The sequence below is a fragment of the Bubalus kerabau genome, chromosome 11, assembly GCF_029407905.1.
Source record: "Bubalus kerabau isolate K-KA32 ecotype Philippines breed swamp buffalo chromosome 11, PCC_UOA_SB_1v2, whole genome shotgun sequence".
Classification (NCBI taxonomy): Eukaryota; Metazoa; Chordata; class Mammalia; order Artiodactyla; family Bovidae; genus Bubalus; species Bubalus kerabau.
Window position 1 is genome coordinate 108,639,599 of NC_073634.1, and position 23,860 is coordinate 108,663,458.

Sequence of the window (23,860 nt, forward strand, 5' to 3'; positions counted from 1 at the left end):
ACACTCATTCAGACACACGAAACCAGTTCAGACACACAGTCATTCAGACACACACACCAACACACAAGTCACTCAGATAAAGACCTCACTCAGAAACTCACTGAGACACACACACACAGGCACACACTCATCCACACACATGTAGACACACTCACACACATGCACACATACATACACTCACTGAGACACACAGACCCACATACAGACACGGTCACTCAGACACGCACTTACACAGCACAGGGACACACACTGATTCACACACAGGCACACACGGAGACACGGTCACATTCAGTCAGATGCACACATTCAGACACACATCCTGACACGCACACTCTCTCTTTAGACACACACACTCTCAGACGTACATTCACACTCAGACTCCCTCATGCAGATACACGTACTCAGACAAAGAGAAAAGTTAAAGCATTAATCGCTCAATCGTGTCCAACTCTTTGCAACCCCATGGACTGCAGCCCACCAGGCTGTTCTGTCCATGGGATTCTCCAGGCAAGAGTACTAGAGTGGGTTGCTAAGCCTTCCTCCAGGGGATCTTCCTGACCCAGGGATTAAACCCAGGTCTCCCACATTGCAGGCAGATTCTTTACCATCTGAGCCACCTGGGAAGCCCCAGACATAGATACACACACTCAGTGGACAGTGTGACTGCAGCCACGAAATTAAAAGATGCTTGCTCCTTGGAAGAATAGCTATGTCAAACCTAGATAGTGTTTTTAAAAGCAGAGACCTCACTTTGCTGACAAAAGTACATACAATCAAAGTTATGGTTTCTCCAGTGGTCATGTACAGATGTGAGAGTTGGACCATAAAGAAGGCTGAGTGCTGAAGAATTGATGCTTTTAAACTGTGGTGCTGGAGAAGACTCTTGAGAGTCCCTTGAACTGCAAGGAGATCAAACCAATCAATCTTAAAGGAAATCAACCCTGAATATTCTTTGAAAGGACAGATGCTGAATCTGAAGCTCCAATACTTTGGCCACTTGGTGTGAAGAGTTGACTCATTGGAAAAGACCTTGATGATGGGAAAGATTGAGGGCAGGAGAAGAAGGGGACGACAGAGGATGAGATGGTTGGATGGTATCACTGACTCAATGGACACGAGTTTGAGCAAACTCCAGGTGGTAATGAAGGACAGGGAAGCCTGGTGTGCTGCAATCCTTGAGGTCGCAGAGAGTCAGACACAATTTTGCAACGGAACAGTAGAGTACAGATGGCGACAATATTTGCCAAGAGAATATTGAATAAATGGAGCTTGTTATCTGTATGGAGAAGACACACAAGTGTAGCTCGCTACCTCACACCACATACGACTAAGTCCTGGTAGATTAGCAGGCGTAAAGAGGAAAAGTGAACTCATAGTACCTACGAAAGGGAGGAATGGCGAGGCCTCTGCACCGCAGAGGACAGTCCCACAGGCGCGCAAAACACAGATGGAGGAAAGGCAGCCCCAGAAGCTTACCGCAAAGCAACCCCCATGGAGTCCACAGAGAGCCCTGCAATCAAGCTAGAAAAAGACAACCAGCCAGACACACACGGAGCAAAGAGTGTAGACGGGATGACGGCAAGGGTGTGAAAGATGGAGGCAGCAAGGAGCCCGGGGCCCGGGCGTCACCCCTGGGCATCGGGGGCTGCCAGGGCGGATGACCCAGGCCCTCACCCAAGGCGGCCGGGTGACGGTGCTCCCTCGGGCCCATGGTGCTGCCACAGGGCCCCTCCTCACCCAGCAGGGCTCCAGGGTCACAGGGCTCTGTGAGTTGGCAGAAGCTGTCCGCCCACGTGCTGGGGGCATGGGCAGTGTGGGGTTCGTGGGGCATGTTAAGGTCACAGTCGCTTCGCTGTGGGGCTGAGCTCAGCCGACTCCTCCTACGCTCTGGGCGGGAGCACCAGCTGCCTACTCCAGCGATGCCGGCCGAGGGAGGGCACAGCGTGTGAAGGTGAGCAGGGGGACTGGGGGACGGGTGAGTTTTGTTCTGCCTGAGGCCAGAAGTGAGTCTGGGGTCAAGTGGTCCACATCCCTAACGTGAAGAGTCCTTGTCGAAGTCCAGTCTAAATGCCACCCCTCGCTGTCCAAAATGTCTTCACAGTGGGACGTGTGTAAACTCACCATGCAGTTTTATGCTTTTTTTAAATTAGAGACGTTTATACGGCTGACTTGCCATGCTGTCTTAGTTTCGGGTGTACAGCAAAGGGATCGCTACATACATGTATTCTTTCTAGATTCTTCTCCATTATGGGCTATCGCAACATACTGAACATAGTTCCCTGTGCTGTGCAGGAAGAGCTGCTGTTTATTTTGTATACGGCACTGTGCGCATTGTAACCCCAAGCCGCACGTGTACCCCCCCCGACTCTCCCCTTTGGCAGCCGTGACTTTCTTTTCTGTCTCTGAGTCTGTGTGTGTTTTGTAAATAGGATCACTTGTGTCGTTCACTGTGGATTCCGCACACGTGACACCGCACGCTCTGTGTTTTTCTGTCTGACTGACTCGCTGAGCACGGTCATCTCTCCGTCCGTCCCTGTGGCTGCAGACGGCGTCATTCCGTGCGCTCTGTGGCTGTGCAACGCTTTGTGTGTGCACGGACCTCTTCCTCATCCATATCTGTCGATGGACACAGGTTGCTTCCTTGTCTTGGCTATTGTAAACAGCGCTGCAGTGAACACTGGGGTCCCTGTGTCATTCTGAATTATAGTTTTCTCCAGATACACGCCAGCTCTATGCTGTTTTGATGGTGACCACACCGTCGATCAGAATCCATGTCTTACAGCAGAACCTCAATAAGCAACAAGTCTGTTTCACAGGAAGTGGCCGTCGGAGCAGTGGCTAAAACAGGCAAAAGAAGTTTGACAAAAGTGCGCCACGGGGTAGCTCATCACATTTTATGGCTTTTCTTGAGGTTGGTACTTACCAGCTTTTTTAATGTGTGAGTTTGTGGGTTGCTTCTCCCTCCGACAAATGTTCATTCTCCTGTCTGACCTGGACTCATCATTCCTATTATTTTTGCTCTCCATCCATCGCATCCATCTGTCCCTGCTGGCAGCCTCCCCAAGGGTTCCAGGCTTGACGCCACCCCTGCCTGCCTGAGCTTGGGCCTGTCCTTGTCCCGCTGCTGGCCTGCAGGGGAGGGATCCGGAGGTTCAAGTGTCTGCCTCCCCATCCCGGGGTCCCTGGCTCTCCCAGGGCTGGACTCCCACAGGCCCCGTGCCCACAGCCCGCCCCGCCTGAGCAGGTCCAGCTGGTGGCTGGGCTGGTCTGCACACTTGGCCGCGGGCAGCCTCCAGGAAAGGTCATGCGTGTTTGCGTTCCGGCTGCTTCTCCTCCTCGGGCTCCGGCGAGGCCCCCAGCCTATCTGAACAGCGGGCAGCTTTGTCCACCAATAAGCCGCGTGTCACGGTGAACAGACAGAAATGCCTGGAGGCCACTTGGACCCACATCCTCCCGTCTCCTCTGCCAGGTCCAATCCAGCAGACGTGATTTCTGGGAGGTTTGCAAGCCTCCCCTCCACGGCCCAAGCCCGGGGGGGCCTCCTCGGCTCCTCACACCCACGTCCCGGAGCCGATCCGGGAAGGGGCTTCTGGAGGCGGGTCTCTCTGGGTCGTTGGCACCCAGGGGTCACATTGGACCCTCTGGTGCAGTCAGCTTGGGGGTCTCAGCTCTGCGAGGAGCTGTCCCTTCGTGGGTGCCCCGTCAGCCACCCCCACACCGCCCACAACACAGCCCTCATCCCTGGCTCACCAGGGACTCACCCAGATGCCCAGCAATTCGGTCTCATTTCTTCCCTTCTTCGGTTTGGCAAGCCCTTGGTTGGAACTGCCCTTGGGATGGCCCCACCACATACCAAGTACCAACAGAAAAGATGCCCTCTGGACAAAAAGAGGATTTTTTTAACTCCTACTTTTGAGTTTTCAGCATTTTCTGATTTTTGTGTCATCAGAATAAAAAAAAAAAAAGGCTATTCACATTAAATAGAAGGCAAATTGTTTGCATTGTAGTTGTATATTTTTTAAGAAAAAAGTGGAAATTGCCTAGAATCTCTCCCCCTACATGTTCCCCGGGAGTGTGACGGGGCTGTCCTCCGGCGCACATTTAATCTGGGCTGATCAAATCACTGGGGCGGCTGGGCGTTTCCTGTCAGTCATGAACACGGCTCTTGGGGGTTTCCCTGGGCACCTGAGTGGCCAGTGAGACAGTGTCCTCGGGCCACTGCACGTGGCGCGGAGGAGGGGGACCGTGTTGGTGCCAGGAGTCAGGGCCCCGCTGGGGGGCTGGTGGCAGACTCAGGCCCACCCCCCCACCCCAGGGTGCTGACTGCCCCCTGCCCCCATCTCCAGGATGAGCCTGATGGGTCTACAGTAACCCATCCCTGGGCTGTGTCATTGTTCGGGACCCTGGAGAAAGACAGAGAAAGCGCCCAGGTGCCTAGGGGCATCACGGAAGGCTGCCCAGGGCTTAGGGTCCAGCCACGCAAGCTGGCATGCTCCCGGTGGATTCAGCAGGGTGAGACGAAGCGTGATGATGGCTCAGACACTGAGCGTTCGGGGCATCCGACACGTGGACCGAGGGCAGTGGGGGGGGTGACACAGGGTGGGCACTGAGGGTGACGGGGCCGCCAGGCAGCCAGGGTCGGGGCGGGCAGGGCTCCGCACAGGTCAGCCAGGGTCGGGCGGGCAGGGCTCCGCACAGGTCAGGCAGGGTTGGGGCGGGCAGGGCTCCGCACAGGTCAGCCAGGGTCGGGGCGGACAGGGCTCCGCACAGGTCAGCCAGGGTCGGGGCGGGCAGGGCTCCGCACAGGTCAGGCAGGGTTGGGGCGGGCAGGGCTCCGCACAGGTCAGGCAGGGTCGGGGATGGGGGCGGGGCTCCGCACAGGTCAGCCAGGGCAGCGCTGCTGTTGGGTTCCAGCCACAAGGAAGCGGCCGTGAACAAAGCAACAGGAAGAGCTCTGCAGCAAGTGACCTTTGCAACCGCAGAGGAGCCACAGCTTCTCTCCCAGCGTCGCCGCCTCCCCTCCAGCTGCAGCTCACCGCGCCCATGAGGGGGCAGTGCCTGCATCCGTGTGCAGCGTGAGCCAGCGGCCGTCCTGGGTGGGCTGGAGTGGGGGGCTGACCTGCAGCCCCTCACTGACCCCCAGAGCTGGCCAGGAGGACCGCTGGCTTCCCAGGGCCAGTCCAGCGACCACTGCCTTTCCATACTAAGAAAGTCGGAGCTCTCTCTGCAGCCCAAGTTTCAGGGTTCCGTCTCTTCTGCTTGGGGGAACGGGCGATGTTGTAGGTTGTGGTCGAAACCACCCCAGACAGTGAGACGGGTGCAGTCTGGTGACGTACCTCACCTTGAACCCTGCTCCAGCCGCCAGCAGTGGGAGCCCACTTGTAAAATCTGCTGGTTCGGTTCTGGAGATATGAGTAAGTTCTCTCCTTCCTTTGCCTCTGATGAGGGCTAGAACCACTCTGCGGCCAGGTCTGATTCCTTTGTTACGTGTACATTAACAGCTTTCTACACACGCTTTACACGTCATGATGCTTACTCATGCCATGATATTGTTCATCCACGTGAATAAGTCAGTGGTTTTTAGTACATTTCACGTGCTGTGCAGTTCAGTTCAGTTCACTCGCTCAGTCGTGTCCAACTCTTTGCGACCCCATGCACTGCAGCACGCCAGGCCTCCCGGTCCATCACCAACTCCTGGAGTCCACCCAAACACATATCCATCGAGTCGATGATGCCATCCAACCATCTCATCTTCTGTCATCCCCTTCTCCTCCTGCCTTCAATCTTTCCCAGCATCAGGGTCTTTTCAAATGAGTCAGCTCTTCGAATCAGGTGGCCAAAGTATTGGAGTTTCAGCTTCAACATCAGTCCTTCCAATGAACACCCAGGACTGATCTCCTTTAGGATGGACTGGTTGGATCTCCTTGCAGTCCAAGGGACTCGCAAGAGTCTTCTCCAACACCACAATTCAAAAGCATCAATTCTTCGGCACTCAGCTTTCTTCACAGTCCAACTCTCACATCCATACATGACCACTGGAAAAACCATAGCCTTGACTAGACAGACCTTTGTTGGCAAAGTAATGTCTCTGCTTTTTAATATGCTTTCTAGGTTGGTCATAACTTTCCTTCCAAGGAGTAAGCGTCTTTTAATTTCATGGCTGTAGTCACCATCTGCAGTGATTTTGGAGCCCAGAAAAATAAAGTCAGCCACCGTTTCCCCGTTTATTTGCCATGAGGTGCTGGGACTGGATGCCATGATTAGTTTTCTGAATGTTGAGCTTTAAGCCAACTTTTTCACTCTCCTCTTTCACTTTCATCAAGAGGCTGTTTGGTTCTTCTTCACTTTCTGCCATAAGGGTGGTATCATCTGCATATCTGAGGTTATTGATATTTCTCCCGGCAATCTTGATTCCAGCTTGTGCTTCATCCAGCCCAGCGTTTCTCATGATGTCCTCTGCATATAAGTTAAATAAGCAGGGTGACAATATACAGCCTTGACGTACTCCTTTTCCTGTTTGGAACCAGTCTGTTGTTCCATGTCCAGTTCTAACTGATGCTTCCTGACCTGCATACAGGTTTCTCAAAAGGCAGGTCAGGTGGTCTGGTATGCCCATCTCTTTCAGAATTTTCCACAGTTTATTGTGATCCACACAGTCAAAGGCTTAGGCATAGTCAATAAAGCAGAAATAGATGTTTTTCTGGAACTCTCTTGCTTTTTCCATGATCCAGTGGATGTTGGCAATTTGATCTCTGGTTCCTCTGCCTTTTCTAAATTCAGCTTGAACACCTGGAAGTTCACGGTTCACGTATTGCTGAAGCCTGGCTTGGAGAACTTTGAGCATTACTTTACTAGTGTGTGAGATGAGTGCAATTATGTGGTAGTTTGAGCATTCTTTGGCATTGCCTTTCTTTGGGATTGGAATGAAAACTGACCTTTTCCAGTCCTGTGGCCACTGCTGAGTTTTCCAAATTTGCTGGCATATTGAGTGCAGCACTTTCACAGCATCATCTTGCAGGATTTGAAATAGCTCAACTGGAATTCCATCACCTCCCCTAGCTTTGTTCATAGTGATGCTCCTAAGGCCCACTTGACTTCACATTCCAGGATGTCTGGCTCTAGGTCAGTGATCACATCATCGTGATTATCTGGGTCATGAAGTTCTTTTTTGTACAGTACGTCTGTGTATTCTTGCCACCTCTTCTTAATATCTTCTGTTTCTGCTAGGTCCCTACCATTTCTGCGCTTTGAGCCCATCTTTGCATGAAATGTCCCCTTGGTATCTCTAATTTTCTTGAAGAGATCTCTAGTCTTTCCCATTCTGTTGTTTTCCTCTATTTCTTTGCATTGATCGCTGAGGAAGGCTTTCTTATCTCTCCTTGCTATTCTTTGGAACTCTGCATTCAGATGCTTATATCTTTCCTTTTCTCCTTTGCTTTTTGCTTCCCGTCTTTTCACAGCTATTTGTAAGGCCTCCCCAGACAGCCATTTTGCCTTTTTGGATTTCTTTTTCTTGGGGATGGTCTTGCTCCCTGTCTCCTGTACAATGTCATGAATGTCCATCCATAGTTCATGAGGCACTCTATCTATCAGATCTCGTCCCTTAGATCTATTTCTCACTTCCACTGTACAGTCATAAGGGATTTGATTTAGGTTATGTCTGAATGGTCTATTGGTCTTCTCCAGTTTCTTCAATTTCAGTCTGAATTTGGCAATAAGGAGCTCATGATCTGAGCCACAGTCAGCTCCCGGTCTTGTTTTTGCTGACTGTATAGAGCTTCTCCATCTTTGGCTGCGAAGAATATAATCAATCTGATTTCGGTGTCAACCATCTGGCGCTGTGCAACCTTCAGCAAAATCTACTTTTAGGACATTCCCATCATGCCAAACAGATTCCCCTTGCCCACCGAGCACCAAACGTCCATCTGGGTCCCACGCCGGCCCCAGGAACCAGCCATCGCCTCTCCAGCACTGAGGATTCTTATTGTGGACGTTTCAGAGAGAGGGCCTGGCGCAGCACGCGGCCTCTCACCTGCATGACCGCGGGGTCGCCTCTCGGAGCTGTGTGCTCTTTGTTTCTTTTCAAATCAGTGTCTTCACAGAGTCTGAGGCCCACAGAGATGTGTGCGCTCATCTGTCCGCAGGACTCTCCAGGCGAGAACACTGGGGCGGGCTGCCACGCCCTCCTCCAGGGGATCCTCCCGACCCAGGGGTCGAGCCCACGTCTACGTCAGGGATGTCAGATCTTTCTCTGGCCCCGGGACGTGAGGGATGGGGCTTCAGTTCACGGTCTGTCTTTCCCACTTGCTACATTTTGCCCATTTTCATTTTGGCCCAGGCAAAACCAGAACTTCTGTCCCTGGTTGACACCGAGGACAGGAGGGTCAGCCCGGAGCCCACACATATGTTCACTAGAAGGACTTCATTTTGTACATGTCATCTCTAATCCATCTGGGATTTCCTTTTCAAATAACAGAAATGCTATTTCAAATTAAAAAAAGAAAACAAAAAGCAACTACTCCCCTCTTAAAAATGTGGCCGACACAAAAAGCGACCTTGTATGAGTCCATTCATAGGAAACAGCAGAACAGTAAAGACGAGCAGAAAGGAGACCAGAGGTGGTCAGGGGCTGGGGGACGGGCCGGGAACCGGGCGCTCTGGGTCGGGGTCTGCCTCTGCGGACTGAAGGCTGCACATAATCGGGAACGGACTTAACGCTCATGTGCGGCTCAGTTTAAATGATGCAAGGTGATATTATATTAGTTTTAATTTAGAGCCTAAAATATAAAACACTATACAAAATGCGAGAGAATAAATTTTTTTCTAAAGTGGGGGAAGGGAAGGAAAGTTCTGGGCCAGGGAGCAGGTAGACGGCGTGGGTGGGGCCGGCACTGAGGGTGGTTCCGGAGCCGGCTCTCCCTGCAGGGGTGGCGCATCCCAGCCACGCAGACGCCAAGACTCCAGACCTGGGTCTGCCCTCCCCTCCTCCCACCTGCTCTCCTCCCCAGCTCTCTCCCGCCACCCCGGCTCCCGCCTCACCTGCCCTCTGGCCAAAGTCTCTTCCTCCTCCAATGCTCTGACATCCCTCCCATCCCTGCTCACTGCTCGGAGCGTGCAGGGCTGGCTGCACCTCTGAGCCCAGCTCACTGCTCCGAGCGTGCAGGGCTGACCACCCCTGTCTTTCTGGTCACGGCATCGGTGTCCCGTGGAGCCTTGTAGACCCCCAGGGCTCCCGGCCCTCCCCCAGGACCCTGACTCAGTTCCCTGGAGCACGTGCTCCTCTCTCACATGGACTTGCCCTCCTGCTCTCGTCCACCTGCCCCTCCAGGCCGTGAGCTCCTGCAGGCAGGAACCGTCTGTGGTGTCAGCACCACCCCCAGGCAGTAGCTGAACCATCAACAGAGGGTCTCAGAGCCCCCTCCCGCCTCTGAGCAGCTGACACTGTGGGCCCGGAGACTAACAATAAAAGGTGCCTGTTGAGTCAGAGGCAGGGGGACGCCCAGAATGACCCTGGGATATCCTCCACAGAGCAGAGTGGGCACTGCCTGCCCCCTCGTGGTCATCTCCAGCACTGCAGCCCAGGCAGGAAAAGCAGAGACCAAACCCCTTGTTTGGGGTCCAGGTTCCCCGACCACTCAGCGGGTAAAGAATCCGCTTGCGATGCAGGACACACACTGGGAAGATCCCCTGGAGAAGGGAAAAGGCAGCCCCCTCAATACTCTTATCTGAAAAACCCCATGGACAGAGGAGCCTGGCGGGGCATGACAGAAACTCAGCAAGGCAGTGGTTCCACCAGGGCCCACCCCCAAAGGAGCAGAGCCTGCCCAGTCCTGGGCGAGAGGGACCCCAGCGCCTCCCTTGCCGCCTCCCCCCTCCCTGTCCCCGTGCTCAGGTCACTCCGGAGGCCTCCTCACCCCATCCAGGGGTCCAAATGAGGACCCCTAGGGGCCAACAAGGAGGGTCTTGTCCCTGGTTCCCAGTGGGTGGTCCAGTCCCTGCCCCCTTCTGCACCCCCAGGTCCGCAGTCCCCCACGTCCCCAGGCTGCCCCCTGCTCAGAAGGACCTCAGGGAGCAGAAAGCTTTTTCCAAGGACTCGGAGCACAGTGGGTCACGGATGGGGGAGCAAGGCCAACAGACTCTCCTGCAATCTTATGGGGCCTCCAGGACCACCCTGTCTAAGCACCCCCTCTACGGGGGAGTAAGCTGAGGCCTCCTCTCCTGTAGCCCCTCCACACTGGGCAGGAGCCTCATCCTAGCTCCCGGTGCCCAGAATGGTGGACACAGGACTCCAGACCCTGTCTTCCCCAGGCCTCTCTAGGGATGGCTCAGTGGGCACCCTGACGACCCCCTTCCCATGCTATGGGCCGGGCATGTTGCTGGGGGGTCATTGTCTCTGTCCCCAGCCTCCTCTTCCTCACCCCTGTCCCCTCCCCCCGTGCACACCCCTCTGACTCCCAGCAGGACAGTCAGTGAGTGTGAGCATGTGTGTGAGCGCGTGCACCTGCGCCCTCGTGGGGACGCCCAGAGGAATTGGCCCCCATGGGAGGGGTGGCAGGGGTCCTCCAGGACCTGAGGAGCTCTCATCCCAGAGGAAACCCCCGAGAAGGGGTGAGGCCAGCTGGGCATCAAATCCAGGAGGAGGCTGTTAAAATACAGGGAACAGAACCCAATCCCGGCGCCACGGTGAGACCCAGCCTCAGGGTGCAGAGCAGACCAAGATCCTGCGATGCTGCTGTTGGTCCGGGAAGTACTAAGGCTCCAGGGAGGCCTTCGAGGTTCACATAAGGGCCCCTCGGATGTTTGAGACTGAGCGCTCCCAAATTCTAACCATCAAACCTAGAGAAACAGGTTTCCTGAGGAACCGTGGGTGTGGCCCTGGGCACCTGGAGTATGCTGGAGGCAAACGCAGGGAAAACCCTCCAAGCCTCGCAAGCGCCTCGCGGCTGAGCCTGGCGCAGGGCGGCCTTGGGCCAACCCTCCAGGCTGGAGACAGGCTGAGGGCTGTGCCCACCCGGTGCATGTCCCCACGCCTCCTTCAGAGGTGGCCGAGCACATGAAAAAGAAGCATCTTCGATGACAAGGTGTGGAGCCTCAGAACCAACGCTCCGGGGAACCCCACCCCCAGAAGGGCCACCCTTCCTCCTTCCAGGACGGGCGCACCCAGGCGGCCCCCCTCTCTGTCTGCCAGGGAGGCTGAGTGCTGGGCTGGGAGGCACGTGGAGTAGAGGAGGCCTGCAGGGCTCAAGCCACGCGGGCACGACGGAAGCCCCGGAGCAGAGAGGCAGGCAGAGGGAAGCCCCCCGACATGAGCTGCTGCGGTGGAGAGTGGGGCCAGGTGGTGACTCGGAGGGCGGAGGCGAGCAACTCCGGGCGGGCCTGAGCCTTCAGAGGACTCCTGTTTGCTCCCCAACCCCGTGTGCCCTCGTCACGGCCACGAGACAGGCACCCTGTGGTTAGCCCAGCGGCTGGAGGGCAAGGGCCCCGAGCCCCCGGGGCTGAGCCGGCCCGAATCAGCCCGTCTCCCGCCCGCAGAGCCGCGGAGCACGCCTAGCTGCGTTCCGCCTCTCGGCCCGCCTGCACCCCCTAGTCTCGAGCTGAGTCCCAGGCACAGTCGCTGAACACACTGGTGGGGGGAGTTCCCTAGTGGTCCAGCAGGTAGGACTCAGGTGCTTTCCTTGCCCTGGCCTTGGGTCCAATCCCTGGTCAGGGAACTAAGATCCTGCAAGTTGAGGAGCCACCTAATAATGATAAAGAGAAATGCACGTGTGTGGTTGTTACACAGCAGTAGCTGACAGATTCAGTCCTGCTTCTCTCTGTAGGCGGCCTGACTCGTCCACGCCAGCAACCCCCACCCCTAAATAGTCCTGTTACTCTTACGTCCGTCCCCCACCCTGCCCTCTGCTCTGGATCCCATCTCTCCCAGGACACCGGCAGCCCCGTCCACCTCCTCCCTTCCAAGTGGCCCTGCACCCGCCCTCCCCATGGTCTCCGCTGCTCTGGGGGTTTTCAGGCTGTTTCCTCTTCTGGGACGGCCCTCCCTGCTCCAGTGCCACCGTAACTTTCTCAGCTCAAACGTCGCATCCTCCAAGAAACTCTCCGTGACCCCTCTTCCCCGACCTGCCACGGTTTGCACTTGGCACCTCTGGACACAGACCTCAGGGTCCATGACTGAACCCGGGTGACCGTGTTGGCGTCTGCCTCCCCAACGAGAGGTCGCATCTGCCTCTTTGCCCCGGGCTCTCTCCCCGGCTTCCTGGGAAGTGTCGGATGTCACGGAACATGGAGGAGGGTGGCAGAGAAAGCACACGGCACACTGGACTGGCCCCGTCTATTTCCCAGCAGGTGAGGGCGGGTAGCAGCTGCCTGCCGCGCCATCCAGAGGACCCAGCCCCAGGTGCCCCCCCCAGTCAGCATGCACCCCCACCCCCACCCGGGGGACCCTAAAGGACCCTGCTGGGCCCAAGCCCCGCCCGAGCTCCACACCATCAGTGGCCTGGGGTCTCCAGACCCGTCTCAACAAGCAGTGGGGTATGAAGCTTGCAATCTGGAACTCGCTCCCAGGGTCTGGGAGGACCACAAGCCGAGCCTCACGGGGAGGAGCAGGTGGGCGGCTGGCTCACGGCAGGATGGTGTGCGCACAGGAGGCTGCAGGGGAAGGAAAGGGCTGGGCGTCTCCGAGGGATCCCACGTCTGCCGGGCACGCGCGGCAGCTCCCCTGGGGCCTCGGGCCCTGCAGAGGGCAAAGCTGAGCGGCCCTGGCCCCCGGCGCCCTGCGGGGACCCGGCCCCAGCCACCGGCATTCTCAGGGGGCCCTGGGGAGACAGGATGGGCACATGCACGCGGCCGTGACTTTCTTTAAAGGTGCCCCTGTTGGCCTCTGTCCCTCCATCCCACAGGGGGGCCAGCTCCCTGGCGTCTCGGGGTGGCCCCGGGGCAGTGCCGCCCACACCTCACCGTCTTTTGGGAGCACGGCCGCCCGGCTGGCGAGCCCCAGGGCCTCACACGCGTTGACGAACTTTTTCATGCTCAGGAAGCTGCACGTGGGCTGTCTGCCTGCGGGGGTGGGGCGGGTGCGGACCAGAGCCGCAGCGTCAGAGCCCCCCGGTCGAGGGGTGCCCTGGCCCCCGGCACCACCCCTCACCAGAACGCCCCCGGGCTCCGGGTCAGGGACCTGCAGCCACTGGTGGGTGACGGGAAGCATCAGCCGGGAGCCGGCGTCCCCAGACAGGCTCGGGAGGGGGGCCGCCCTGCAGGGCCCGGGGGCTGTGGCCCCTGGACTCACTGAAGAGCAGCAGGGTCCTGGTGGTCCGGCCGGCCCGGCCCAGGCGCAGGTAGACCACGCTGGCACTGTAGTTGGGGACCATCACGCGGAAGCCCTCCACGCCCCTCACTGGAAGGAAGGAAGCGCAGAATCCCCTGCTCACTCCTGAACACTGCGGTCCTTCCAGGGTCCCCGGGCCCCTACCACCCGCACCGAGGGGCCATCTGGAAGGCCAGCAAAGCCCCCCACCCCCAGGCCTGGGCTCCTGGGCACACACCAGCCGAGCCAACTCTGGGCCACCGTGGGCTGACCGCGCATCCCGGCGTCTGTCCCCACCGGCACATGCTCTCAGGGAGGACTGCTGGGGGCCGTGCGGTCAGGGGTCTTGTCCAGGGTCCTGGGGGCTCAGGAAGCCCTGGACGGCCCTCCCCCAGCCCCCCGTGGCCCAGTGGGTACGCACAGGTGTTCCTGAACACCGGCTTCTTCCTGTCTCTCCGCAGGATTAGCGAGTGTGTCTGGCACCCCCGGGACCTGGGTGGGGGGAGCAGGCTGTGAGCTGCGGGCCTGGGAGACCTCTCGGGGCTCTGCCGTCCTGGGACATTCCAGCTGGGACCCGGGCCGGTCCCACCACTCAGGGGAAATGCTCCAACACCCCTGCCCCCCAGCCCCCCGTGGGCTGTGGGGACTTCTCAAAAAAGCGGCCACTTGAGTTTGACAGCAGGAAGTGATGGTGTTTGGGGACAGTCCTTGTGGGATTTCCAGACTGACCCTGGGTCTGGTCCCCCCCACTGGCCCCCTCCCCTTCCCTGGGCTCAGGGCCCCCCACCCTGGTCCCCCCATCGGCCCCTCCCCTTCCCTGGGCTCAGGGCCCCCCACCCTGGTCCCCCCACCGGCCGCCTCCCCTTCCCTTGGCTCAGGGCCCCCCACCCTGGTCCCCCCACCGGCCGCCTCCCCTTCCCTGGGCTCAGGGCCCCCCACCCTGGTCCCCCCATCGGCCCCTCCCCTTCCCTGGGCTCAGGGCCCCCCACCCTGGTCCCCCCATCGGCCCCTCCCCTTCCCTGGGCTCAGGGCCCCCCACCCTGGTCCCCCCACCGGCCGCCTCCCCTTCCCTGGGCTCAGGGCCCCCCACCCTGGTCCCCCCATCGGCCCCTCCCCTTCCCTGGGCTCAGGGCCCCCCACCCTGGTCCCCCCACCGGCCGCCTCCCCTTCCCTGGGCTCAGGGCCCCCCACCCTGGCCCACTCACCGGTTCAAGGCGAGCACCACCTTCAGCTGGCCCACCTCCTGAACCTGCACCACGGATGCGCCCAGCTTCCTCTGGCCTCCGTGCGGCAGCATCCCCTGGGCATCGGAGGCGACAGCAAGGACGTACCAGAAGCCTGAGAACTGCGGAGAGGGCGCAGGGCCTGCCACACTGGTCCCGCCCAGCCCCAGTCTCCGAGGACCCCCAGGACCGGTGACCCCCGCCCACGGCCCAGCCCATGTCCAGGACCAGCCTGGGTGCCCGCTGCCTCCCAGGCCGTGGAGGCGGACGCCCAGCTGGTCTGGGACCTGAGGCGGCACAGCGCAGGGCCCGGGACGCAGGGACCTCGGGGCCTTCTCCTCCAGCTGGCCCCCATCCCACCGGCTCCCCCGCGTCTGCTCGGCCTGTGCCCAGGGCCGCCCCCACCAGGACCTTCCGCCGGCTGCGGTCTCCTTATTCCAGGGCTGCGGTCTCCTTATTCCAGGGCTCGCCCGCTCACCCCACCTCCCCTCCCCGCCAGGCAGCTGCAGGTGACTCGGCAGTACCCGTCTCGGAGCTCCGGGCTGTGGCCCACAGTCAGCAGTTGAGTTTTGAAGCCCCAGCCTGTCCCCAGAAGAGGCCCTGGGGACCAGCAGACCAGTGCCCAAGCCCCCCGCCAGCCCATCCGGCTTCAGGGGCCCTCTGCCCGCTGCCCTCACCCCCCTGGCCCCAGCGCCCGGCGAGGGCACCGCGAGGCTCACCTTGTGCCAGTTGAGGTTGTGGGACTCTCGGGGGAGCTGCTCCTGTGCCCGGGAGCCCCCACCCAGCCCCAGCAGCAGGGCCAGCAGGGCCGGCCACCAGCCCAGCCCCATCCTCGCCACCTCAGCTGCCCGCCTGGACACTGCGCTTAAATGCCCAGCCTGCCAGCCCTGCCGTGGGCGTCAGCTGACCACAGCCGTGAGCCAGCCTGGGGGGCCAACGGGGAGGGGTCTTGGGCCCTCCCCCCGCCCTGCAGGCAGGGCCAGCCCCGCCCTTGGCCCTCAGATCCAGCCTGGGACACCCCAGAAGACAGAGGCGTCGAAGATCCCGAGGTCACCTCCTGGGCCTCGGGTCACCGAGTGTCCCCTGGAGCCATGCACCTGGCAAGGAGGTTGCTGGTGCTCTTGTCCTAGCCCCCGGGGGGGACAAAGGCTGGACGGGGCATTGAGTTACTCCACGGGGCGTGCACACAGGAAGCGGGGTCTCTGAGGACGGGGCTCGGACCGTGCTGGTGCTAACGCTGGGGCCGCCTGCGTGATGCCCTTGGCAGGTCCTGACATGTGTGCGTGTGTGTGTGTGTGTTTGTGTGTGTTCACATATGTCTGTGTGTGTGTACACCCAATACCAGCAGAGTGCGAGATGACCCCGCCCCCCGGCAGCTCCTGCTTCTGCCAGGACTTCAGGACACAGGAAGACAGACAGACTCCAGCTCTCTGGGGTACCTGGCCCCCCGCCCTGCCCCAGGGCCCCAGGAAAAGCCAAGCTCTGACGCCCTGGGCGCCCCAGCCCAGCGCCCTGCCCACACGTCACCCAGACCACAGGGTCTAGCTCCAGCTCAGGCGGACGGGCCTCCTGTCGGCCCAGGGCCCGGGGTGACCCCCCGGGGGGAGCAGCACTCTCCGGCCCAGGGCCCTGCTTGGACACACGCAAGAGACCCCGGGAGGGTTTGTGGAACTGCTTTATTTGAATCCGCAGCAAGAGCCCCTGGGAGCAGGTGGCCCCCTGCCCAGCCCCTAGGCGGCTGGGCGAGGAGGGCAGTGTCTGGCCAGCCTCCTCCGGGCCCCTGGTGGGTGCAGCATTCACTGGAAACCAAGAGCAACACGGGTGCCCTGGACTCGCCCGCAGAGGCATCGGCTCCCTGGGGCCCCAGCCCTGCCCACAGTGGAGCCTCCGGACGAGAGGGGCCCAGGGCACCCAGGCGCCTCCTGCCACACAGAGGGGAGGGGTGCTCGGGGAGGCCGCTTACCGGGAAGACCTTGTGTGCGCAGGTGACTGGGGAGGAAAGGGGCCGAGGTGAGGATGGCCGGCCCCTCGCCAACCAGCACCCTGGCCCCACACACCGCCTGCCCCATCCACCCCGCAGGCCTGATGCTGGGCAGGGAGCAGGTGACCCCTTGAAGCCCCCCTGAGCTCGGCCTGACTCCCCGAGGCCAGGAAGGTCCTCAAGCCGGCAAACGGCCCCCCAGCATCCGGCGACACTCACAGTCCCTCTGGAGCTCGGCTTGCTGCTGCGACAGGAAGCCCAGGCTCCGGCTCCACTTGGCGAAGCGGCCCAGGGCCTCCCGACTGGCCAGGGCCGTCCGGCCTGCGGGGGACGCGGGAGAGCCGGGCGGGGGTGGGGGCGAGGAGGGGCCCACCCCGAGAACCCGACAGGCGGCGCGGGACTCCCTGCCCTCTGGCCCAAGGCTCCTCGCCACGTGCAGCCCCCCGCCCGCCCCCTCCAGGCAGGACCACTCCCGCCGCGGGACCGGGAGCGGGGAGGGGCTGTGCGCGGGGAGGGGCCGCCGGGACGCAGGCGCAGGGCCGCTGGGCGGTTTCTGGCCGGGATGAGGCTGGTGGGAGGGGGCGGAGCCCCGCGCACTCACTGTACAGCTCCACGGTGCTGAAGGCCTCCTCCTGGGCCTCCAGCTGCGTGAACACTATGGCGTAGTCCCTGAAGTTGGTGCCCAGCACCCGGTACTCCAGCACGCCCAGGGCTGGAGACAGGTGCCCCCGGGGGCGGGGGAGTGCGTCAGGCCTCAGCGGACCAAGAGCCCCCAGGCTCGGTCCGCTCGGCCCCCCGCCCCCACCCAGCCCTGGCACACGGGGTCTCCAGGTGGTCTGGGGATGGCAGGTGAGCCCCAGCTCTTCCCGGGTCACCCTCCTCAGATCGGGTCCCCACGGGGGCAGAGGACACCCCCACCCGCGCCCACCTGGAGGGCCGGGACTGACTGGCCCCGAGCACCTCCCAGTCCCCGGAGGAGCGCCCCTGGAGCTGGGGTGGAGCTGGGGTGGAGCTGCCCCTCCCCGTCGTGAGGGGCTGACCCCGCACACAGGGGCCTGGGGACGCAGCTGGGGTGGAAGGCCCAAGGCCGCTGGGGGCAGAAGGCAGCCGGATGGCGGTCAGGGGACTGGAGGAGTCCCCACGCTGCCCAGAAGGACCGCGGTGGCCGTCATCCTTACAGGGATTCCCGAAGACCCATCTGGAATTTTGTCTCCGCAGCTCCACAGCCTGCAGGTGGCATCTCTCCAGCCTGGAGCACAGAAGGATCCGTCATCACCCAGGTCCAGGAGCAGGACTGCCCGGACCTGGCCAGCGTGGCTGCAGGGGGGCTCTGCCTCCCCCTCGGGGGCCGCAGTTACTCAGAAACCCTGGTCTCAACCGCAGGTGAGCCATCGGGGCCGCAGGCTGGCTGGGGACCTGCAGAATATACCTCCCAAGGGACCTGCTTTGCCAGATCCACACGGAGAAAACTTGGGAGCACTGCTGAGGGCATGAAAGGAGCCTGAGAGAAACGGAGGTCTGCGGTTTGGGGTAAAGCAAGTCCACGTCTAAAGAGGCCAGTGTCCCTGAGCCGTCAACCCGAAAAATGAGCAGACGGCCTTCTGTGAGCAGAGCAAGACGAGCTCACAGCCAAGTTCCCTGCAAGACCCAGGAGTCACGAGGAAAAGCCTGAAAGGAGCATCACCAGCCCTAACAGTGTGTACTGTGGAGCCACGAGAGGGCTGTGTTTGGATGGCTTTTTGCCAGCCTTGTTAGGACTCTCTGAGCCTCATGGCTTTGGGGCTACAGCCCACGACGCATGTGAGCCTGTGTTCACCCAGCACAGCAGGGCCCCCGCCCCAAGCCCCATGTCCTCTGTCCTGCTTGTCCACCGCCAGGCCACCCCAGCTGGGCGGCAGCTGCAGCAGGCTCAGCTGTGGGAAGGAGCAGGGCAGACAGCCTCCTCTCCAGACGGGGCTGCCGGCCGCTCAGGCTGCGTGATGACTCCAGGGCCGCGGTGGCGCCCCACCAGCCATCCCGAGCGACAGGCGGGGACTTGGACACTTAGGTGACGTGGGTCCTTGGGCCTTCGTGGTCTCCAGGCTCCCCCAGGGCCCCCCGGACCGTGTGGGCTCAAATGCACAGACCCACCTTGAGCAGCTGCTCAGGAGGGCCTTGAACAAAGAAGCGTCCTCTCCTGCTGACCGGAGACGCTGCCAAGCTGCCCAAGGGCCAGGGCGGAGGGGGCGGTCAGAGGCTGTGCCGGCCTCGCTGGAGAAGGCATGAGTCCCACCCAGGGCGCCCCCTGGCCGGAGCCCAGGACGCAGACCCCGGAGACCCAGCGGAGGGTGGCGCTCACAGCAGAGCCCGGTGCAGAGGGAGGGGAGGGCGGGCCGGCCACCCAGCCGCGCCCCCGGTCGCACCCACCTGTGCCGGGAAGCCCGCATCTTCAGGGTGCTCTGGGACGCCAGCATCACCGCGACCCCCTCGACGCTCTTCGTGGCCTTTTCCAGCGCGAAGTCCTTCTCCCCTGAGGCCACAGCGAGGACGTACCAGGACCCCATGAGCTGAGGGAGGGGGCGCAGGTGAGGGGCCGTCCCTCCACCCCCAGCCCGGCCTCCTGCAGCCCCCATGGTCCGGGGCGCCCCGGGGGAGCCCGGAGACCACAAAGGCCCGAGGACCCGTGTGGCCCCAGGCCCGCACCGGTGCGGGGGAGCCGCCACCTGCTGAGGGTCCAGCCTCCCCAGCCACACGGCCTGGGCGCTGGGCACCAAGACCACAGCCAGCAGGGCGGCCAGCAGCACTGCGCGCATCTCCCGAGGTCCACACGCCAGCAACCTGCCCGGGCCCGGGCTGAGCGGCCCTCCCGCCTCTGGACTCCCGTTTATATGGCTCTGAACGCAGTGGTGTGGGCGGCACTCATCACCAGGCTCCCTCCTGCCTCTCTCCTGGTCCTCCAGCCGTGCCGGGGAGCAAGGAGGGGCTGGGACCGTGTGCGGGGCCCCTTCCACCCTGGCTTCTCCAGCGGCCCTCCACTTGGAAGTTTCCAGAATGAGCATCCTGCCCACAGCTGCACCATCCCCTCCCTTCCAGGGCGCCAACCCTCTGTCACTCAGTCTAGGAGGGAAAGAGATCCTGCTCTTGAACCCAGGCCAAGGTCACGTCTGAGAAGAAAGGCAAGAACAAACAGTTCCTCCAGAAGCTGTGGTTTTGGGTATCTTTTGTTTTAGGCATTAAATTTTTAAAAAGGCCCCCCCCATTTTTTTGAAAGCTCCCACACGCTCCTGGTCCACCCCCCTTCCTGCCTGACTGGCCCTTGTCTCCCGCCCCACCACGGCCAGCACCCAACTGGAACGCCCTGTACCACCCGCCGCCCACCCGCCATCCGGACCTGCCCACTCTCTGGGCAGCCTCATTGTGATGCTTCCCACCTCTGCTCACCATGAGCCTGGCCGGGCCCCCAAGGCCACATGAGAGCTTGCCCTGGACCTGGGCTGCCCACTCTGGGTCACTGGAGACCCTGCCTGGGAGCGGAGGTCAGAGGGTTCGGCAGGATCTGTCTGAGGCCCCCAAACCCAAGCGGAAGTACCTGGGAGGATGCCCTCCCATGGAGGGGGCGCCCTGCAAACCACAGCTCCCAGCCACCTCTGCTGGCTGGCTTCCAGGGTGCCGTGGACACAGGACAGGCAGCGTGGAAGGTAACGAAAGATGAAGCTGTCTGTCCTGCTGGGCCTTCCCAGGAAGGACCTCAGATGAGCCGGTGCCCCACCCCCTGCCTGGAGACAGGACGAGTCCTGCAGGAAAGGGGGCCAAAGAGAGCCCATCACACAGAGATCTGCAGAGAAGCGTCGCCCTGCCCCCAGGCCTGGAGGACCCCAGGGCCGGGGCCTCTGGCACAGACAGCCCACCACGGGCAGGGGTGGCTCCCTGTGGCTCCACAGAGGAGGCCCGGGGGCACTGGATGGGGAAGCGGGCAGGGGCTGAAGGACCCCTACCCAGGAGGCCGAGCCAGAGCTCCTCCCAGTGCTCTTTACTGGGAGGCTGGATGGATGGGGTGGAAGCCAGCCCAGGAGGGGCCCTCAGGGCAGGAGCGGGACGTAGGGCACTGGCCACGGGCAGCCGTTGGCCACGGGGCCCAGCTGGGATTGCCCCTGCGGCCCTGAGCCTCCCCCCAACCCCTCCTTCCCGCCCCCGCTCCCCCCGCCCCACCCCCGCTCCCCAGCAGCAGGCAACCTGCTGTGCAGACTGGTGGACACTAGGGGGGCGAGCTTGGGCGCTGAGGACGTGGGTGGGGGTGGTGGCCACTCAGAGCTTAGTGCCTCCCACATGGCCTCCGACCCAGCACTGCCCTGGACCTTCCTGCTGGCTCCTGCTCAGCACCCAGAGCAGCCTCTGGGAGCCCTGAAACCCTCCCTGTAACCCCCACCCCCCAGCTCTCCAGACCTGAAACCCTCCCTGTGACCCCCACCCCCCAGCTCTCTAGCCCTGAAACCCTCCCTGTGACCCCCCCACCCCCCAGCTCTCTTTGTCCTGGGCAGCTGTTGCCCCCCCCGGCTGGGCTGTGTCCACCTGTGTGTGCCAGCCCACGGCCAGATGTCGGCTTCCTGGCATGACTTGCTGCCCCCCTGGGGCATTTCTCCCCAAAGGGAGACCCCATACGCATCAAACAGTCTCCCCCAGCCCAGCACCTGGTAACCACTAAGCTCCTTTCTGTCTCTGCGGACTTGCTATTATGCACGTCCCGTAGGGGGCTCATACACCACGTCGTGGCCTTAGGGGTCTGGCCTCTCACCCGGCACCCTGTCTTCGAGGTTCATCATGTTCTTATATGGACAGTCATCCGATGTGTGGATGGACCACATTTGCTTATCCAGGCAACCCTTCAGCGGAATGCACGAGTGCTAACTCACTTCAGCTGTGCCTGAGTCTGTGCAGCCCCATGGACTGTAGCCCACCAGGCTCCTCTGTCCGTGGGGATTCTCCAGGCAGGAATACTGGAGTGGGTTGCTGTGCCCACCTCCAGGGGATCTTCCAGACACAGGGATCAAACCTGCGTCTTTTACATCTCCTCACTGGCAGGCATGTTCTTTACCGCTGGTGCCACCTGGTAAGCCCGGCCCTTTAGCAGACCTCACCTCAGTGTAAGGCAGCTTTCCTTCTAGGGGACCCCTCCCCAGCTCAGTGAACCGCAGGCCCCATCTAAGCTCTTCCACCAGCCCTGCGAGCGGCGTCTCTTTGCTACCGCCCTGTGGCCACTTCTGGGACTGCACCTCCTTGGGTCCAGGGCCTCGCCAGCTCCGGTCTGCCTACTGCCCACCAAGGCACCTCTCCTGCCGGTGCCCCTGTCCTCGTCCTGAGCCACCACAAACCCCCTCTGCACACAGCAGAGCATGTGCTAGCCTCCTCCAGGGCGCTGAGGCCTGCAGGACGCGATGGAGGCCCTGGCCGCAGTGCCCGGCCCACTGTGTGTGCGGGGCCCCCACTGAGCTGCTGCTGTCTGGGCCTGCGGTGCCAGGCACTCAGGGCCACCTCAGGCCGGATGTGGCCACACAGACCTGCCCGCAGGCAAATGCATGCTGTGAGGTTTCCAGTTGGCAGACCTGGGGGTCACAGCGACTTGGGCCTGACCCTCGTTCACTCACAAGAGTCAGTGGGCAGCGTCCACCGCCAGGCCCCGCACTCCAGGCTTGGGAAACAGAGGCCGATGGCTGGCCTGCAGGCTGCTGCAGTTCCTGTCGTCTCGGGGTTCACAGGAGAGCAGAGAACAAATAAACTCAGGAGAGAGCTGGGACGGTGCTAAGCCCCCAGGACACAGACCGGCGGTGGGCTGGGTTTGAGGAAGGCTGCTGACTAGGCAGAGGGTGAGAAGTAACCCGAGTAGCGGGGACTCTGGTGAGGGGCTGGACGGGACCAGAGGGCCCCTGGGCCGGAGGGTATGAGCAAGAGGCCCCGAGCAGGCGGGGAGCGGGCTGGGCTGACTGCTGGGGAGCTGGGCAGCACTGGGCTGGGCTGGGCGCCAGTTTGCGCTTGGGGAGTTTGCACTCGGGGCGGGTTTGTGCTCTGCACCACAGTGACTCAGGAGCGTCTCAAGCAGGGACACATCAGACTGATGCTTTACAAGGCTTGCCCAGGCCACTGTGTGGAGAGTGGACTTCGGAGATGAGGGGGCTGGGGAGGCAGGAGGTGAGCGGGCATCTAGAACTCGTGATGGAGAGTCTCCAGACCCCGGCAGGGAACAGGCTGGTGGCAGGAGTGTTCTCTGTGGCCCCACACCTGAGGCTCAAGGGGGTCCGTGGGGGGCCTGCAGGCCGCAGTGACCTGTCCCTCGATCCCTGCTTGCTCTCACCCCACAGTTCTGTGGTGAGAGGTCTGACCTCTCCCTGCCACACTCGGATCTTACTTGGGGGCTTCGGACACGTTGTCTCCCTGCCCCTCAGCCCAAGACCTGGCATTTGGGAGAAGAGTTCATGCAGTCTGCCTGCCTGCCTATCCACACTCAGTTCAGCTCAGTCGCTCAGTCGTGTCCGACTCTTTGCCACCCCATGAACCACAGCATGCCAGGCCTCCCTGTCCATCACCAACTCCTGGAGTCCACCCAAACACATATCCATCGAGTCGATGATGCCATCCAACCATCTCATCCTCTATTGTCCCCTTCTCCTCCTGCCTTCAATCTTTCCCAGCATCAGGGTCTTTTCAAATGAGTCAGCTCTTCCCATCAGGTGGCCAAAATACTAGAGTTTCAGCTTCAACATCAGTCCTTCCAATGAACACCCAGGACTGATCTCCTTTAGGATGGACTGGTTGGATCTCCTTGCAGTCCAAGGGACTCGCAAGAGTCTTCTCCAACACCACAGTTCAAAAGCATCAATTCTTCAGCTCTCAGCTTTCCTTATAGTCCAACTCTCACATCCACACATGACCACTGGAAAAACCGTAGCCTTGACTAGACGGACCTTTGTTGACAAAGTAATGTCTCTGCTTTTTAATATGCTATCTAGGTTGGTCATAACTTTCCTTCCAAGGAGTAAGCGTCTTTTAATTTCATGGATACAGTCACCATCTGCAGTGATTTTAGAGCCCAGAAAAATAAACTCAGCCCCTGTTTCCGATGTTTCCCCACCTATTTGCCATGAAGTGATGGAACCAGATGCCATGATCTTCGTTTTCTGAATGTTGAGCTTTATGCCAACTTTTTCACTCTCCACTTTCACTTTCATCAAGAGGCTTTTGAGTTCCTCTTCACTTTCTGCCATAAGGGTGGTGTCATCTGCATATCTGAGGTTATTGATATTTCTCCCGGCAATCTTGATTCCAGGTTGTGCTTCCTCCAGCCCAGTGTTTCTCATGATGTACTCTGCATAGAAGTTAAATAAG

At 60.8% G+C, this 23,860-nt stretch overlaps 2 protein-coding genes across 2 annotated transcripts; both read right to left on the minus strand.

The window, feature by feature from the left end:
• Positions 1-12,512: 12,512 nt before the first annotated feature.
• LCN10 (lipocalin 10) lies at positions 12,513-15,353 on the minus strand. The gene is made up of 7 exons (XM_055541785.1): positions 15,243-15,353; positions 14,506-14,645; positions 13,718-13,792; positions 13,511-13,587; positions 13,283-13,390; positions 12,955-13,053; positions 12,513-12,645 (listed from the first exon to the last, which is right to left on the minus strand). Exons 1-7 carry the CDS (start codon positions 15,351-15,353, stop codon positions 12,617-12,619), a joined length of 639 nt encoding a protein of 212 aa, XP_055397760.1. The 3' UTR covers positions 12,513-12,616.
• An 831-nt stretch (positions 15,354-16,184) lies between these two features.
• Positions 16,185-19,296, minus strand: LCN6 (lipocalin 6). The gene is made up of 7 exons (XM_055539242.1): positions 19,207-19,296; positions 18,911-19,050; positions 17,683-17,753; positions 17,106-17,216; positions 16,724-16,825; positions 16,487-16,512; positions 16,185-16,322 (listed from the first exon to the last, which is right to left on the minus strand). The coding sequence occupies exons 1-7, from the start codon at positions 19,294-19,296 to the stop codon at positions 16,320-16,322; spliced, it is 543 nt and encodes a 180-aa protein (XP_055395217.1). The 3' UTR covers positions 16,185-16,319.
• Between the last annotated feature and the right edge of the window lie 4,564 nt (positions 19,297-23,860).

What these genes read in the sequence shown, in the direction of transcription:
- LCN6 (XM_055539242.1), bottom strand. Translation starts at nt 19,296, where the DNA reads ATGCGCGCAGTGCTGCTGGCCGCCCTGCTGGCTGTGGTCTTGGTGCCC. An exon ending in GGAGGCTGGACCCTCAGCAG is followed by an intron (nt 19,051 to 19,206) that starts GTGGCGGCTCCC and finishes CCCCTCCCTCAG; the next exon opens with CTCATGGGGTCCTGGTACGT. An exon ending in AGCCGAGCTCCAGAGGGACT is followed by an intron (nt 16,513 to 16,723) that starts GTGAGTGTCGCC and finishes TTTCCTCCCCAG; the next exon opens with TCACCTGCGCACACAAGGTC.
- LCN10 (XM_055541785.1), bottom strand. Translation starts at nt 15,353, where the DNA reads ATGGGGCTGGGCTGGTGGCCGGCCCTGCTGGCCCTGCTGCTGGGGCTG. An exon ending in CAGGACCCTGCTGCTCTTCA is followed by an intron (nt 13,054 to 13,282) that starts GTGAGTCCAGGG and finishes CCACCCCCGCAG; the next exon opens with GCAGACAGCCCACGTGCAGC. An exon ending in GGCCGTGCTCCCAAAAGACG is followed by an intron (nt 12,646 to 12,954) that starts GTGAGGTGTGGG and finishes CTTCCCCTGCAG; the next exon opens with CCTCCTGTGCGCACACCATC.